Source organism: Indicator indicator, chromosome 4, assembly GCF_027791375.1.
Source record: "Indicator indicator isolate 239-I01 chromosome 4, UM_Iind_1.1, whole genome shotgun sequence".
NCBI classification, from domain to species: Eukaryota; Metazoa; Chordata; class Aves; order Piciformes; family Indicatoridae; genus Indicator; species Indicator indicator.
Window position 1 is genome coordinate 8,971,357 of NC_072013.1, and position 18,512 is coordinate 8,989,868.

Here is an 18,512-nt window from a genome sequence, read left to right on the forward strand (position 1 = left end):
CTACTTTACAGCCCATCAGAGAATACCAGAAAGCATGAAAATGGGAATTGAGAGGTTGCTGAGAGTTTAAGGAAATCAGATCAGTAATTTTTTAGATTTTAACCCCCTTGCCATTCTGTAAACTTGAAATAGCTATAACCAGTCTTGTCAGCCTAGTCCTTCATCTATGCAGTGTATCTCCTCTTATGAGGAACTGGGGATCATTACATACTTCAGAAATCTTGCCTTTAGACTTAGATCTGAGCATCCTAAAACTCAGTGGTGGAAATCCTCACCTCTTTTTCTTCTTTTCTACAAAAGGTGGAACAGTTTCCATGGTAACTTGAATGCATATAGGAAAAAGTTAGAGGGAGCTCTGGAGATCCATGCCTTAATCAGAGAAATTGATGACATCACAGAGAGAATTACTGAGAAGGTGAGTTCTCAGATTTTGATTAATAGAAGTGGGAAAATGTATTTTGCCAACAGGGATAAACCCAGGAGTGCCAGTTGCTAGAGAGACACTGAGTCACTGAGACAGTGACCTTTGGTAGTTGTCTACGTATCAGGTTTGTAGGAAGGCGAAAATGTCATCAAATGCTTTGCAGGTTACCAATTCCAGGGCAGTCACAGTGACCAAGGTACATTTGAAATGTATTGTGAGAGATTATTAGTCTGCAAGAAAAGAGGATGCTGTCTTTACCTCATGAGAGGTTACAGAGAAGTGGAAGCTGGAATACCATAGTGAAATGGTCAGTCAGAGGTGCAAACTGCAGTAACAAAAGTTCCAAATAGATGTAAAATGGGAAAAAAAAGATCTTATTTAAAAAGACAGTAAGAACATTCAGGTGGACATAGAAAAGAGTGGAGGAGATTGAAAGAACTAAGATGTGATCCTTTTGCTTTTTGTCATCTTCACCATTTGTACATCCTACTACTTCCTCCAGAGTGTACTGATACAAGCACTGGGTTATGGGAAAGATATGGAAAGTGTGGAAAGCCTGATTCGAAGGCATGAAGAGATGGAGAGAGAAATCAGTGTTATTAAGTCCAAAATAGAGGTAAGAAGTACAGTGGGTAATGTAAAAAAGTTCATTTTTGCTTCTTGGATACATGGTGGAAAGATGAGCCTGACTCTTCAGATTCATTGTATGAACTGCATTGCAGCACAGATTCCCATTCAGTGAAATACCACGGTGCTTAATCTTACCTTATCATATCAAATGTTATTCTTCCTGATGCACCAAGAAGTCCCTTTTTAACATGTAGCTCATTCTTTGATCTTCACCTACCAGCTAGATGAGACTGTCCTGTATCTTTTGGGAAATACGGAAACCAAATTTAACTCTTCATCTTTCCCTCTATTTCTGTACTGGCCTGAACCAAAATCACAATTCTAGTTCTGTTTAGCACTAAAATGAAAAGCCCACAGTGCACACAATTTTCTGACATAGACATCAAAATCTTAAATCTTAGTTTCTAACTGCCTGCCTGATCAGCTCTAGCTTTTGTAAAATGATCAGTTTGCATCATCTAGGACTAATCCTGAGTATTAAATACAGGTCTGAGCTTCTATATAATTGTTTATTTTCACTGAAAAGAAAAGTTTTCAGCTGAACCACAATAGCAGAAATGCTCTGACAACCTCTGTTTTCACTGGTGGCCAGAGTGTTAAACCTTTTCATATTTTTGCCAACTTTCCCTAAACTTTTGCTTCACAGTAGTATGCAAATGGTGACATTCTGTGTGATAACTTCACACATTGTGACTTTGTTAGCTAACTCTCATATGTGACGTGGGTGATGACCAGTCAGCGTTCCACAGATAGCAATAGCAAGGCTGTATGGAGGAGTGCTGCATGGAAACAGAAAGATGAGCTAAGTTTGGGACTTCTTTTGGATGCTTCCACAAATATAATGTACAAAGTATATCTCTACATTTTGTATGGATTAAAGTCAGCCTGGCATATTCTCCTCTCTATGTAATTAAAAATCTTTATTTTAATCAATGTGATGGAGTTTTACAAGGAAGAAACCAGCTTTAAACCTGGGTTAGTGAATGTTCATTACTGTTTTTCAGGCTGTGTTAAGGAAAACAGTATCAACTAGCAGTCCACACTAAAATCAATGGTTTGATGCTGCTGTTAGCTGAAAGAAACAAAAATGATTTTTCAATCTTGCGCTGAAAGAGAAATGTGGTGGCTTCTGCCTGCTGCCATACTTCCGTGGCTTTCATTACCCATCTTAGATTAAGCATTTAGCATTTTGTTTTCCTGCCTATTTGTCCCTCTTCTGCAAAACTCCTTTTGTGTGTGTGAATCACCATGCACATTTCTTTCTTTACATGGACAGTGGTTTGCAATTCCATAGGTATTTTTTTGTGCATGTAATAAGTCTCTTTGTATATTTGGTATTGTGATTTAAGCACCTGCTTTTTAAAACTAAGTTCTTAAAATGAACTATTGCTTCCTGAAAGACAGACTTAGGGATAAATATAAGCATTTGGCGTAAATTCACCCACGATAAATCTCTTCCCAGCCATTGGAACTGGAATCTTTCCGCCTTTCCACAAGGAATCCATCCATAAATGACAAACTGACTACGAAAAAACAAGAGATGAAAAACAACTGGCTACGACTCCAGGGACAGGCCAAACAAAGGTAAAGACTTCTAGTGGTCTGTATATCGCTAAGCAGGAGCAAATCTGCTCCCTGGGGTCTCAAATCCACTTGTGAAGGGGCCTTTTAAAAAGTTCTGAGGATCCTTGAGGAAGTTTATAGAGGCAGCTAAGACACCTGCATTGGAGAAAGTGTGACTTCATTCAAGAAAAGTTCCACTGATGTCACTGTGGAAAAACTGATACAACGAGTTTGTGGTTTATCCCACTAAATAACGTTACCAAAACACCTCCAGGCTATCAGATTAAATCTATAGTGAAGCCTTTGTGAAAGGCTTCATTTTGTATGGTTCTAGAAGATATTTTTTTCCTTGCATCTTTCCAAAACAAGAAAGTCTCAGGCCTGAGCTGCTGCTGGAAGCAACAGCTGTGAAGGATTTTTTACCCTTCTTGTCCTAATGAACTGATGTAGAAAACAAGGTAAGCACATTGTCTCTCAGGCAGTGTGCATCTTCTGTGATTTTGGTTTAACATGAGGACTGTTAGGAGCTGAAGGGAAAGCTCGGAGGCCTGAATTCATTTCATTTGGCTTCCCCTAGGATATGTTCCTCTGCAAATGGGGAGGGAGAGGCAACTAGATAATTCTGTGTGGCATGATGCTAAACTGCATATTGTATGGCAGGAAGGAGAAGCTAGCAGCCTCCTATCAGCTGCAGAAGTTTAACTTGGAGATGAAGGAGATACTTGATTGGACCCAAAACATCAGAGGCTTAATGGAAGCAGGGGGGCTTCCTAAAAGTGCAAATGAAGCAGAAAGCATGATTGAGGAGCATCAAGAGAGAAAGGCAAGTATCATCATTGCTTCCATTGAACATACTGGGAACGTTTCCAGGGGAATTAATTGCTGCAGACACAGCAGCATTTTGCTCCACATGTCCGTCAATTACATGGTGAAAAGGCTATTCTCAGTTACAGGCTAGGGACAGAAGTCACATACCTATTGATAGAACTCTACCCCATGGGCTGTTTGGAAGCAGGTGTCACTGCAAAAGGTCTCAGAAAGCCTCATTAGCTCTCACCAGTACTGCTGTCCAAACCTGTAGGCAAAAACCTGGGTCAGTATCAAAACCTTCTCACTGCCAATATCTGTATTCCAATCACCAAGAACATAATGCCAGCTAATTCCAGCTTTGAGTTGGATTTTTATGTGGCAAAATCCATTTGCCTGGAAGGAAAGAAAAACAAGCACTTTGTCTCACACAGGGCAATAAATTCCCACTGTATGCTTGCACACATTCTGTTCTACAACATATCATATCCCAGTACTTCCGCATATCCCAGTAATTACCACGCAATCTTTTGGTGACTAATGCGGCTAGTATTTTTGGTGTCATTTATAAAAGGAGTGATATTGTTAATTAACCTTAGAAATGAAAGTTAATGTTTTACTTTTTCCAAAGTGTCAAACCTATCTTTCAGCTATTGTGGTACCACTTTCTCGCAGTTGTTACTTTTTCTAAAAATCGTGTTCCCAGAATCATGACTAGAAACAGTGGGTTTGGGGTCCCGTTCCTACCACAAATAGTTTGCACACTCTGATTCATTTATTCATGGCTGGACTTGATGATCTTAGAGGTCTTTTCCAACTGAAACAATTCTATGACTCTTTGACTTTCTAGACTTGAATTTAGCTTGAAATACCTGAAGTACCCTCTTTATTTCAATCTTTAACAATGCTCTCATGTCACAGGCATCACAACATTTGGTCCATAATTCTTTGTCACAATAGGAATACTCCAAACCATTGAGGTAGTGTACTCCAGATTTAGACCAAATGGTAGCAAGATCCAGGTCTTCAATATCTGAACTCAAGTGGCTCTAAGGAGACAGTTGCACAGAGAAAGAGGAATCCAGGCAATGTATTCTTTTGTGTTGGGTTAACTGAAACTATGGACAGGGCAAGAAAAAGGGGAGGTTTTTTTCATTGAGATTTTTTTTCATTTTCATTGAGTGGCTTACACCAAAGGCCTTAGGAGAGACTAGAACTTACCACAAGGTGCTGATCTCAAATTAAAAAAAAAAAAAAAATAAATTGGAATGGTTGTTCTTACAGTAATGTTATCTATGTCTGGGGAACACCACTCCCCACAAAAGCCCTAAATACAACAGTTCTGATTTCAGACATTTAATAATAGTATATGCCATAGTTTCCAAGGTGGTTTATGAGTTAATACATGGTATTATTTCATTGCATAAGGTTATTTTTGTTTGCACGTTGTTTATGTTAGGAATTCCACATTCAGTTTGCTAAGGCCATACTTGCTTGTAATGCCTTCACCTTCAGAGTTCAATATGTAGGCATAACTCATTCCTCAGACCAGGTGAAAAAGTTAAATGTAATTAATTTTAACACCACAAAACAGAGTAAAACTGTGTCATTAATTCAACAATCTAATGCCAGCCTTTTTTTTTTTTTTTTGACAGGAGAGGAAAAATTCTAGGCACTGTTTCTCATAAGAACCATCTTTATGTAGGAAGATTTTGGGGGGATACAGTATTATGGATGTTCAAATCCATGCTCATTTATATCTAGGCATTTTATAAACTGTTTCTAATGTAATCCAAAACTTTGATTTGTAGGACACCAGTTGTTTCTAGAGCAATAAAGTCATTTATTGTCCACATTTATTTTTTCTTAAGACAATCCTATGCTCTTTCAGCTCAAAGATGAATTATTTTCCATAGAGGTATTACTGTTGGAAAGTTACAGCCCATATTCTTCCCCTTAAGACTTGTACTCTGAATAACTGGTGTTCCATAAACCCTTGACATCAACCATAGCAATATATTTTAGGAGGAGATTGAAGCACGAGTGGAAAGATTCAACTCTCTCAGTAACTCTGGTCAAGAACTTGCCAAATCTGGTCACTATGCAACCCCTGAGATTCACCAATCCCTCTCCAGACTCCAGCAAGCCTGGTCTGAGTTGATCCAAGCATGGCAGGAGCAATATAGAAAATTGCTTCAGGCACAAGATTTACAGGTGAGTAGAAAGGTATTCAACAGAGAATGCACATGCCACTTTCCTCAGTGTAAACAGCCAATTTATGAGATGGTAAAATCAAAGATAAGCTAATAACACCTAGTGTTTGATGTGTATTTGGCCAATTTCTGGAAGGCATGCTGAGGGACAGGCACATTCAGGGTGACTGGACATGTAGAAATTGTACTTTTACAAATCAAAGAAATTGCTGTGGAATGTGTACTCATACATCTTTCAAAGGCTATAAAACTTAGCAGAATTTGGTCAGACTCTCATGCAGTTGGCAGAAGGCACATACTGAAAACAGAACATCACTACTCTACCAAAATCTATAACCTCCCTCAGCAAATAATGGAAGGAAGCAAATATATATATATATATATATATATTATTATTATTATTATTATTAATTATCTGAAGAAAAATGTAGCATGGACAAAACACTATTTCCCCCTGGCTTTTTTTTTTTTTTCCTAAGAAAAGAACTGGTTTGGCTGCAGGTTTTCAGAAATATTTCCCTGCAGCAGTCATCTCACTTAGAAAATTTCTGCTCAAATGGCCTGTTGGCAGAAGTTATCAATGAACAAAATGGAGATTTTACAAGGGGGAATGTCAAGTGCCTTAAACATCAGCTGGTGCTACTAGTCCCATCTAAAAAGCTTCATGTGTGTATGAGAATTTAAACCATATGTTAGGGCCTGTCATCACACTTCTTTGTGCATTGCATTCTGTTTCTTTCAGGCCTTTCTTTGGCCAGTTACAAAGCAACCTCTACACTATAAGCAAACAAGCTACAAGTTCTTATATCCCATGTCTTAGACAAAAAGGACTAATCATATTATAAAGGAGAAAGTTGCAATAACAATTTTTACACATGTGGGTATTGTAGCATCTAATGCTATGCAGTTAATTTTTTGGAATAGCCCTGGAAGTTTGGCTGTTTCAGCATATTCTGCCAAAATCAGGTTTCCCTCTCTTTTATGCCATGTTTATGACTCTTTTTTTTTCCCTTTACAGAAATTCTATGGATATGTGGAACAGATTGAGAGCTGGCTCAGCAGCAAAGAGGCTTTTCTAGCAAATGAGGACTTAGGGGTAGGTGCTCCAATAAATTATGATTTTCTCTGCAGTCAGGCCGGAGGAAAGGGAGCTATGAATTATGATGATGTGTTCTGAACCTTCCTGTCATCTTTCTCTTTCTGAAGTTACTGCTCCATCTTGTTGACAGTTTAGGATCAGATTTCCTTCCTTGATACTTTATGCAGGATAGAATTCTCAGCAGCAAGTGTAATGAAATGGTTCAACTGTTCCCATGATAGCAGGAAAATGAAACTACATGTCTCTAAATTGTCATATCTGACCCATATGTGTTTGCTGGCAGTGTGCAGGTCATTACTATTATCACTGGTGACATACCCAGTAGTTTTAAATTACATACTTCAGGTACCAGTAACATTGCAATAACTGAAACCACAGACTGGTTGCACAGGTTGCAATAGCTATGCAGGATGCTGGATGTTTAGCTTACCCTGCCCTTGTATAGGTAGTGCTACCAAATGAGCTGTGTCATCATGAACTACAATTATATCTCAGAGTTTGGTGTGCAGAGATAATTGGTGCCTATGGTATGGAAAACATAATGCTAGTATCTGGTGTCTGTCTCTGTGTCATGGGTTGAGTTGAAATCTGCTGCTGTTATTCAAAACCATCCTGCTGCAATGCCAGCTTCAAAATGAAGTGCTGGCCAGAGCAAAGTACTATGGGGCTTGAAGTTCAGATTGTAACATGAGAGGCTTCCTGTTTTGGAGGTATGCATGTGCAGTCCCTCCATTGAAGAATATGAGACTTAGAAGAAGCCACCCATTTCCCAGTCATATTTAGTGCAGCACTTTACAGAAAATGCTCTGTGAATATTTGCCCTTCCCATGACTCATGTAAGAACCCAGAAGTTTAGACATTTGACCCATTTGATGTGAGCTTGCCTGCTTCAGTTACAATAGTGGGAAAACAAAGTGTTTTGCAGTAGCAACATTTTGACACCAACGATTCTAGAATTAAAAGTGCAGAGGGGTGCTGAAAAGAGAAATCTGAATCATTAAGACTGAGGCTCACAAATGCTACAAGAAGTAAAATTCTGTGTTTCTCTCCAGATTAACTGCAATGTCAGACTACAGTCCTCATATTCAAATCTGGATCTGAGTTCTTCCAAACTCCATGAGTTGAAATCAAGGCTCTAATTTCTAATCTCTTTATGTGACATATTTGTTCACTTAACTTGGATCTTAATTTGGCATCTCATGTGTGCTTCCAAAATGGCATCTGTCTTAAGACTGATTGAGAATTGTTCACAGTTGGTGCTTTATCTCTTGAGAAGTAATACCTCCTATGCAGCACAAAAATATGCAGGACAATCTAAAGATCCAGGAGTTTAGTTTTGACCCTGAAATAATGGCCTCAGACCATGCATGGAACATTATTCATGCCTCAAGTCTTAGATTCAATGCCAATAAATGTCAAAGAGCAATAAATTTTCCTGACAGCTTGCAAATGTGGGGTAAACTGGATTATCAGTGTTGCAGGTGGAAAAACTCTGACTGAAAGCAGCTTTCCCTTGTTGAATTCTATCCAGGACTCGGTGTCTAGTGTGGAGAGCCTGCAGCGGAAACATACACAGTTTGAAAAAGCCTTGGAAGCTCAGATGGAGAAAATTGATGAAATGGCTTCATTTGCTCAGCATCTAATGCAGAACAAGCATTATGACTCAGACAACATCACCAACAGATGCCAGGCTGTCCTGAGGAGGTGAAGTCAAACTCTTCCCATGTCAGCCACCCATCTTCTTTGCAACGAAACTCTCCCTGTGTGACTAACATCTTTAAATGATTTAAGAGCAGCATAAAGTGGTTTGCATTTATTCAGCTTTGTGCTTTGCACTGTGGTCTGGCCAAGCTGGCCTGAGTCTAGTCAATATTTCATTAGGAGGTTTCCAAATTGCAGTTGAGTGAAGGGGGATCCAGGATTCAGAACAAGACAGTCTCACTATATTTCTGAATTCTGCTCTGGCCTTAGGGACAGTGTTGCAAACAAAAGGCAGAGGCCTGCTGTGCTACTAATATTTCATTATCATTAAATACCATCAAGAAAAATCATTTGCTACACAACTGCTTTTTCACTACTCTCTAGTGAGGTTGATCTTAAAGCCCTGCTCAAGTTATTTATTAGGACATTTGCACTTTTCTGATCAGATCTTGCCCTTTCACGTGAATTGCTTTATTTCTCCTAACCCACTGCATATTGTTCATAAATGCTGGCAGTAAAAGCAGTTTTGCTCAGTGCTGTGGTAGATAAAAAGATATGTGTAAAATTTATGAAGAGAGATTAAAGTGAACATATGAATTCTTTACCAGGATCAAACTATCTCGTGGCTGCAGGCCCACGTTTGGAAAAAGATGAAAGAATGGTGTAGCTTTGGTTTATCAATGACAAACACCATCATACTCACAGGCTTTCCATATAAGAAACATGCTGAGTTTGTTCTCTTGTACCCTGAGAGACAATAATGGTGATTTCTAGAGGCAGGCATCATATATACAGAATTTGTGAGTACTTTAAGCACATCTGTCTGCTAGTAATCCTCCTCACATTGTCCTCAGCACCTTCCCTGACAGTCCAAATCATGAGAGGGTGCATATTGTGGACATTTCTCTCCTAGAGAATGGAGGGTCAGATGGCATGTGTGTTAGAGATGAAAACTGAAACCCCCTGTGCTATCTAATTCACTCTGTGGCTTTTACCTCACACATCTGTCTTCATCTCAGAAAAGAGAAACTGTTGGAGAATGCTGCTGCTCGCAAACATCTTCTGGAGGAATCAAGGCTTCTGCAGAAGTTTCTTAGGAATTCCTTTGAGGTACAATTACACAGGATTCATGGTATTCTGGTTTTTTAAAACATACTTAATTCCTGAATGGAATTACTGTGAGAAAACCCAAGGTACTGATTCTGGAATTAGATAATACTGGGAAAGATGAGGAAAACTTGTGGAGGGATATTTTTCAGCTTTCAAGTCACAGCTTTTCTCCAGTCACCAGATGAAAGATGTGTTGTGTGCTGAATGCTAACAAAACCCAAATGAAATAAAATCTATTAGAAGGGAATGTGCCAGTGTTTTAATTTCATAAGAAGAGACAAATTAGTTCTTTTCTTGTGATGCACTGCCAGTGGGTTAGAAATCAGGAGATAACTGCCCTTTTTGCCCCATGCACAGGTCTGTACATGTACACATGTGCCCACGCAGTTTCTCACTGCATAGGGACTATCTCATGGACACAGACCCATTTCCAGGCAACAGTGCTGGTAAACAGATATAGGAGTGACTTCATTATGAAAGACAGAAAGAGCTTAGGGAAGCTGAACCTCAGAAGGACAACTCATTCATGTTCCTGCTCACTAGTCCCATGTTTTATATATATTAGAGGAGACTCTGGCCGGTTGGAAATGAAGAAATACTGAAGGTTTTGTCTATTTCTGTTCTTTCCTCCTCAAAGGTGGCTGCCTGGATCAACGAGAAGAATAGCATTGCCCAGGATGATAGCTGGAAGGATCCAAGCAATCTGCAGACCAAACTGCAGAAGCACCAGACTTTCCAAGCAGAGATCATGGCCAACAGAAATCGCCTGGACTCCATTAAACACGTGAGAGAAGTGGGGTTAATGGCAAGGGTGGGCAACTGGCACAAGAGGCTCTACAGGCAGTCTGAGTTACAGTGATCTCAAACAAGCCAGAAGGACTCACTGTCCCCACTGAGGTCATTCACATTGTCTTTGAGGGGACTGGGAAACTTACTCCCTCAAGACCTTCCTGTGTCCATTGGTTTCTTTCAGCTTCTCTAATTATCTAGTGTGTGCTTGCTATCTATATTTACACTGCATGCAATTGAAAGAGATGGGTGCTTTCAATGAGCAACTCAGTCCACTGACTTCAGGAACTCCTCTCTGGAGTGAATGTCACTTTAGAGGTACAACTGCTTCTCTCCAGCAGGAAATCTAGCTGATGGGATGCATAACTCCAACAAGGCAGATAAAATGTATCCAACAAAAGGATCAAGAAGAGTTTTCAAGTTTTGCCTTTGCAGGGGCATGCTGGTAGGGGAGATGTGAAGGAAATCTGACAAGCTTTGTCAGATTCTTGGCAGATGCTGTGATCAGATGATGAGTTTGGAAGGACAGACTGTTACATGTTTATTTTCTTTGCAGCACAGTGCTTACTGGCTGTACTTTGCCATAGATAACTAAGCATTAAAGATAGAATCCCTCATCAGACTCACCTGATTGCAGTATGCAGAAGACTTCTTTTCTTTCCTTTATGGCTGTTAACCCCTTTGTGTTCAGACACACAAAGGGGGTAAAAGGGTGGGGTTACAAATCTCTCCAAATGAATCTGGTTTTAAAGAATTGTTTGCACAATCTCTTTCTCATTATTTCTTGATGCTATGCCTGTTTCATTGGGAATAACCCAAGTAGTTGCTCTTCAGAAGAACATTAACTTCTACTGTCCTGAGACAGTGTCATTCTCTTGCTGTGCCTCCTGTTCTCTATTGCAAAATGCAGAAATAGTTCAGTTAACTTTCTAAAGCAGAGTTGGTCCCAGCTTAACGATGTATCTACAGACTCTTCCACCTGATTGAGGCTCTCCCTACCTCTTGTTCTGCCAACCTGTTAAGCATCTGCAGCTCAGGGATTAAAAACACAAAGTCATAATACAGTGGTGCAACAGCACACGGTTAAAAGAGGCTTTAATATCTCACATGGTGATTCATTTGAATGAGGATAGTTCTCTCTTAATGTGCAAGGAAGGGAATAGAAAAGGACAGGTGACTGAGCAATCTCTACACTGATCACAGAATGTGGAACATCACAGAAAAAACTAAGTCCTTGCAAACTAGGTTCCCTGCCAGTTTTTAGGCAGTGTAGCTGTTGCATAATGAAGGTTCTCTTTACTCTTTGTCTTCCAATATTGTATTCTAGCATTTCAAATCATTTTAGAGGTCAGAAAAACAGGAAGATCAGTGTCTGCCCTAGTTTCAATCAGCCTGTACCTGTTTGACTCTGCAGCCTCTATCTGTTACATCAGGAAGTGATGGCTGCAGCTGGCCCTTTACATAGCAGTGCCAATAGACTTTGTTCATGGAGGCAAAAGTGACATTCTGCTGCATTCAGCAAAGAAAGAAAACACTGACTTTTCTCTCTGCTACAGGAAGGGGAGAAGATGCTCCGTGAGGGTCACTATGCCCCTGAAGCCATTCTCTCCAGACTACAAGAAATGGAAGAGCTATGGGAGGAACTGCTAACAAGTTGCCAGGATAAACGAGCCAAGCTGCAGGATGCTTGCAAGGTAACACAGGGATGCTGATGGTGGGGTCTTGGTGTCATTTCCAGAGACAACACAGCTGCCTTGCTACACATCTCACCTACAAATACGTGACTTTCATACAGTCAGATTTGGTTCCTCAAGACCCAAAGGTCTTGAGCAAAGAAACTCTTAAGTGTGGACTGTTTGAGTGGAATTGGTGGGAGAATTGAAGATCCCTATGGAAGGAAAAGCATTTATAGGCTGTTTTGTCTCTGCTTTCTACTGCTAATTTAGATCAGTGTTCCAGAGAGGGATAAATAGGGAAAACCTGTTCACTCATATATCAACTCTGCATCTGTCCCAGTGGCATCTTTTCTCCAACACATTGAGAAAGAAGCCCACAGCTGCTTTTCATTTTCCTAGCATGCATGACTTCTCATGACTGTAAGATTTTCATGGACTATCACACACTCTCTAGGTGTAAAACGGAGCTCTGCCTTTAAATGGCTTCCTTTTAAGCTACGCTGTCCATCATTCATCTTTGTGCAACACAAGATTAGCTTCTGATGTTCTCTGCATCTGTTCTTGAAATCCCTCTGACTGAATTTTCATCTTCATTTGGACCACCATCATATAAGGGACATATAAGTGCACATAGCACTGGGAAGGCTCTCTGTGTTTGTGTATAATTCTTACTGAAAGTGGCCTAGATTTTAAATGACCTAAAATTTTAAATGACCTTTTCTTCCTGATTGTCCTCAGGGCCTTCATTTTCAGCGAAGTATAGAGGATATGGAGAAATGGTTGGATGATGTTGAAAATGAGTTGAAAGCTCCATATAGTGACAATGATCTGGTGGTTTTGAACAGTCATCTGAAGAAACAAGAAGAACTGGAGGAAGATATTTCTGGTCATAGGGACCGGCTACAAGAGCTTGTGGTCACCGCTCAGCAATTCCAAAATGAGAAACACTTCCTTGCTGATGAACTAGAAGAGAAAGTGGATCAACTGGTGCAGAGGTGTGCGAGTGCCTGCCCTGTCTCCTGCCATCTTTTTCCTCTTTTTGTCATCCTTTTTCTTTCCTGCATGTTATTTTCTTTCCTTCTGTGCATTATTCTGAATAGAACCTTTTGCTTTCATTCCCTATTAATCTGTGAATCTCATTGGGTTCCCTTCAAACCCGCAGATACAAACGTCTACGTGATCCTCTGCAAGAGAGGCGTGCGAGTCTGGAGGCAAGCAAACTTCAGTACCAGTTCTTCAGAGATGTTGATGAGGTGCTGGCCTGGGTTCGTGAGAAGCTCCCCATGGCTTCTTCCAGGGATTATGGCCAATCCCTGGCAACTGTTCAAAGTCTACAAGAAAAGCACCAGGTAATGTCATGTGAGAACAATTCTCAGCCTTTAGAATCAGAAAGAACAGGGAATTCAATTTGCCTCTGGCAAACTTCATCTGCTGTGCTTTGGCTAACAGGAATCATGACACCGAGGATTACTTTTATCCTTGTCTGATAATACTGACATTTTTTAAAGGATATGTTCATGACTTTGGCAGCATGTGAGATTCCTTGCTGATTATCATTGCAGTAGGGTAGGTATCACACCATATGCTTTTCTGTGGGCACATTGGCTCTTTATGTGAACTGAGTTCAAAACTTGGTCTTTGCAAGCAAAATATATTTTACAAACTGTTATGCAGGCTGTTAAAGCTTCCTTGGGCAACAGATGTCCTAACAAATGCCCTTTGAAACTCAGTAAGTACATCCAAGAAACTTCATTACTTAGATGTCTCAGAATGAGCTCCCAGGGAAACATCTTTCCCCAGAACTTTTCTCTGGAGTAGAGAGTAGGAGTTAACAGGATATTGTGATGGTCCTTAGCTTGACCTTCATTCCAGTGGTAGCTTTCAAGATAGCTGCTGAATTATTTCATAAGATTCATATGGGCCACCAGAGAAAGCAGTGCCTGGAACACTGTCATCTCAAATACCAATAAACCAGCAGCTGCCTTCCTAATATTTTTTGAGTAAGGAGCACTGTCTCTTTGCAAAGACAAGGTGAAAGACAGAAAGAAAAAAATCCTGCTAAAAGTTTCCAGCAGCTATTTGCTAGCAAATGACAGATCATTTAAGTTCCAAGCCAAGTGTCTCTGGGGAAAATCTGTGCAATCTGCAAGAAGGCTGGGAAAGACAGAAGATCTTAGAAAGTAAGACTGTGTGTGATATACACACATAGAAAGAGAGACTAAGCCCAAACATTTGGTGCAATCTGCATGTCTACAAATAAATATCTGAACTTACAAAAAATGTGAAACATCCTTCAGCTAAATACTCAAGACTGCTACAGTCAACATAAAAAGACAGGGATGAAGTATCTTTAAAAGCTGATTTATCCTATGCATACTCAAAATTTAATGAAGAACTGTAAAATGTCTTTAAATGCATCTTCCAAAATATTCCCAATGAAGACTCAAGAGTAGATTCTGAGTAGTTTGTACTCTCTTAGTAGTCAGTGTAATTCTACTGTTTGTAATAAATCTGTATTGAAGCAAGATGCAGTTGGTGACTTTGAGACTAGACAGTAAGAACAAAAAAGTTGTTTCATCATGATTAGAAGCAGAAATGTGATGTGTTCAAGTACTCCTGAAACTTAGGAGCTGATTGACATAGCCTACCATGTATTTCATCATGATTAGAAGCAGAAATGTTATGTGTTCAATTACCTCTGATACTTAGGAGCTGATTGACATAGCCTACTATGTATTTAGGTTCACAGATGAAAGGATTGTTTGAGAGAGTGCTCCAGTGGAGATAGTGCTTGAGGCTGCAATTATCTTTGTGTTAATTTGCCATATTTCAATGAACTGTGAGAAAAGGAGATACAGACCATAATAGCGGTGTATAATACAATGCCAATTCTTCTTGCCATTTTGCTTCTTGTTCTCCTGGAAGCAGGATTAAAATATAGGCTTTGAAGTCTTAATCTTCTAGTAGCTGGAGTCTCTACATCTTTGTTTGCAGTGTTGGCTTACTGACAAACAAATGTCAGTGCTAACATAACAGCCAAGAATTGAACATACTGTCAGTTCCACCCTCTATTGTTTGTTTTAATGAGCCAGATTTGCAAAATTCAGTCCTTGGTTTGTCACTACAAAAGAGATTGTTTGTGAAATGTATCAACCTAAAAAAACCCAAACAATTCGTACTGTCTTGCAAAGCTGCATTTACACACAAGCGTAATATCATAGACTCATAGAACGGTTGGGTTGGAAGGGACCTCAGAGATTATTCACTCCAACCTCCCTGCAATGGGCAGGGATCCTTCTCAACTAGACTTGGCTGCTCAAGGCTTCATCCAACCTGGCCTCTACAATTCCTCTGGACAGCCTATTCCAGAGTCCCACCACCCTCATATTGAAGAATTTCTTCCTAAGATCCAGTCTAAACCTACTCTCTCCCTCTGCTTAAAACCATTCTCTCTTGTCCTGTCACTAGACACACTGATGAAAAGTCCCTCTCCAGCCTTCCTGTAAGATCCCCTATGTACAGCTGCTTGGCTTGGAACAGAGATTCCCCTCACTCCCCTTCCTCCTCATCTTCTTTTTTTTTTTTTTTTTCCTTTTTCATTCCTGTTGTTATAAAGGAAGTACCATGAATACATCTTCCTTCCATGTTCAACTACAAAGTTGTTCTTCATGCTACTAGCTTATTATTAATGCACAGCACAAGATGTTTTATAATCTTTGCCACTGGATTCCATTCTGCTGGTGTCAGATATGGTGTCACTTTTCAACAACCTGGTGGCTGTCTTGAGATTAATAGGGGGAAGTTAAAGGCAAGATTAGAATCAGAGTTCTTTTTCAGCCATGTCTGATACTTCAGTTGAACCTGCCTGTTTCATAGCTATGAAAATAAACAGCACAGTTGTTAAATAGTGGGACTGGTTTATGCTCAAGGTGCTCAGGTGTAGTTAACCACGGAATGCACATCTGCCCACAGACAAATCGATGGTGTGGTCCTTGCCCACCCAGCCAAATACCACACGAAGGGGTATGTGGAGGTATGCCTGCGGGTTTAAAATCTACCAGTCTTCAAAAGTTAATTTTAAGTAAAGTCTTTCTTTGAGAACTGCTCCAAGTAGTTTTCATCTCTCCATTGGCTGTCTGCTAGTATGTGTACCCCCAGAGTCTGCAAATGGCTGTTGTGCCAACTTGCATCTTCTACAAAGGCAAGCGATTATAAGTAGTGATGAACAGGTGACTTCATTGTTCTTACCTAGACACATTTTAATTTGAGGAACACCATGTAATCAAGTGGAAATAGATATATTTCAGAGGAATGCAGAGATAAGAGGTTTGTGGTTAAAGCCTCTTCCCTCCACACTGAGGTGGATATGTACCTAGGTCCAAACTTCCTGACTGTACTGGATTTCTGTAAACCCTCCTTCACCCCAGAAAACTCCTCCACCACACTTTGAGCATTCACACAGACTTTGCACCTCTGACCCATCTGACCAACATTAATGGGATGGGCTTCAACAAGGCCAAATGCCAAGTGCTGCACTTGGGTCACAACAACCCCAAGCAAAGCTACAGGCTTGGGCAAGTGTGGCTGGAAAGCTGTCTGGCAGAAAGGGACCTAGGGGTTCTAATCAACAAGCAATTGAATATGAGCCAGCATATTGCTGGCTCTTCCCCAGGTGGCCAAGAAAGTCACTGGCATCCTGGCCTGTATTAGAAATTATGTGTCCAGCAGGAGTAGGGAGGTGACTGTCCCTTTGTACTCAGCTCTAGTGAGGCCACACCTCAAGTATTGTGTCCAGTTTTGGGCACCTCAATACAAGAGAGATGTGGAGGTGCTGGATCGAATGCAGATGAGGGCAACAAAGCTGGGGAAGGGCCTGGAGAATAAATCTGATGAAGAGTGACTGAAGGAGCTGGGGATGGTTAGTTTGGAAAAGAGGAGGCTGAGGAGAGACCTCATTGCTCTCTACAACTACCTGAAAGGACATTGTAGAGAAGCTGGTGCTGGTCTCTTCTCAAGCTGTGACTGGGTAGGTTTAGGCTTGGACATTAGGAATTTTTTTTTCACAGAAAGAGTGGTCAGGCATTAGAATGTGCTGCCCAGGGAGGTGGTTGAGTCAGCAACCCTGGATGTGTGTAAGGGTCGTCTGGATGTGGTGCTTGGGGCTATGGTTTAGGGGTGAACCTTGTAGAGTAGGGTTATGGGTGGGACTTGGTGATCCTGAGGGTCTTTTCCAACCTGAATGTTTCTGTGATCCTGTGATCTTTGTGTATAGAAAACAAGTTCATATTGGACTATCTGGTATAGAACTCTCCACAGCTTTTATTTTTGGGCCATCCTTTTACTCTCTACTCCTTCCAGAATCTGGAGAACGAGATAAGCAGTCGGGATGCTTTGACCAAAGCAGTGCTCAGTACAGGGCAGAAACTGGTGAGGGGAGGCCACTCAGCTTCTCGCAAGATTACGGAGCACCTGAAGGAGCTTGAGACTTCTGTAGAAACCTTGAAGGCAGAGGCTCAAGAGAGGAGACAAAGGCTTATACAGTCATATGAGGCCCATCTGTTCCTGAATGAGGTAAAGATGGTTCATGGGACTTTTTTTTGATCTTTCTTTGCTTAAAAGAACTGACACCTATACTGTGGGATGGTTGCAAGTGCTGAGATAGCAGCAGAATTTATACAGTCCTGATTTTTCATGTCTAGTAAATACAGATACAGTGGAGGAATGAGTTACTTTCCCAACTAATTGCAGTGAGGGATAAACACATAACCATAACTACTGGGTTCTGGATACACTTTTGGGTTTATTTTAGTAGTGTCTGCTGGATTGCATCAGAGGAAAGCACCTAAACTGCTCTCTGTTTTCAGTGATGCGTCTCTTTGCGCATCACTACTTTCCAGTTTTCTTTGTCTTGACCTAAATCATAGCTGTGCTCAGGCTCATCTCTGTATTTTATACAGCTGCTGGAGGTGGAGGCATGGCTGGCAGAGAGGAGCTTCATTCTGGAAACCTCTGATTATGGGAAGAATGAAGAATCCACACAAGCTTTACTTCGTAAACTGGAAGCTACCAAGCTGGACATGGATGGTTTCAGGCCCCGGATAGAGAAAGCACAGGAGACAGGTTCCAGCTTAATAAACAAGGACAGCCCAGAGAGGTAGGCAAATTAAAAACACCTTCTGCTCCAGATCTGACAGAAATGCCCAGAGAAAGAAAATAGAGAAACATTTACACTTCAGTAGCTGTTTGATGGCTTGTGTAGAAATAAGACTTCAAGGGACATCAATCCCTCGTTCGCCACCATCAAGCACACTCAGTCCCCAAAAAGTTTGATGATTGTTGGAATGTTGTCATGTCTGGGTCTTGGGGGGTTTTCTAACAACAGGCCAATTGGTGCTGATCAGCATCTTTGTAGGTTGTCTATTCCCAGGAGCTGTCATTTGCTTTTCATCTACCATAAAGGTTCAAAAAACACTGTGCTTGGGAAAGGAAGCAAACATTCT

The 18,512-nt window shown here is 40.6% G+C and overlaps 1 protein-coding gene across 1 annotated transcript in view; it reads left to right on the top strand.

Annotated features, from left to right (window-relative positions):
• SPTBN5 (spectrin beta, non-erythrocytic 5) overlaps positions 1–18,512 on the top strand; it is a 103,534-nt gene that overhangs the window by 69,410 nt on the left and 15,612 nt on the right. Inside the window, exons 40-53 of the mRNA XM_054400475.1 lie at positions 301–415; positions 927–1,040; positions 2,517–2,638; positions 3,278–3,440; positions 5,450–5,638; positions 6,656–6,733; positions 8,268–8,440; positions 9,457–9,547; positions 10,185–10,331; positions 11,893–12,030; positions 12,751–13,007; positions 13,175–13,361; positions 17,371–17,583; positions 17,970–18,166. Coding sequence (XP_054256450.1) covers positions 301–415; positions 927–1,040; positions 2,517–2,638; positions 3,278–3,440; positions 5,450–5,638; positions 6,656–6,733; positions 8,268–8,440; positions 9,457–9,547; positions 10,185–10,331; positions 11,893–12,030; positions 12,751–13,007; positions 13,175–13,361; positions 17,371–17,583; positions 17,970–18,166 — 2,184 coding nt within the window. The remainder of the gene's footprint in view (positions 1–300; positions 416–926; positions 1,041–2,516; positions 2,639–3,277; positions 3,441–5,449; positions 5,639–6,655; positions 6,734–8,267; positions 8,441–9,456; positions 9,548–10,184; positions 10,332–11,892; positions 12,031–12,750; positions 13,008–13,174; positions 13,362–17,370; positions 17,584–17,969; positions 18,167–18,512) is intronic.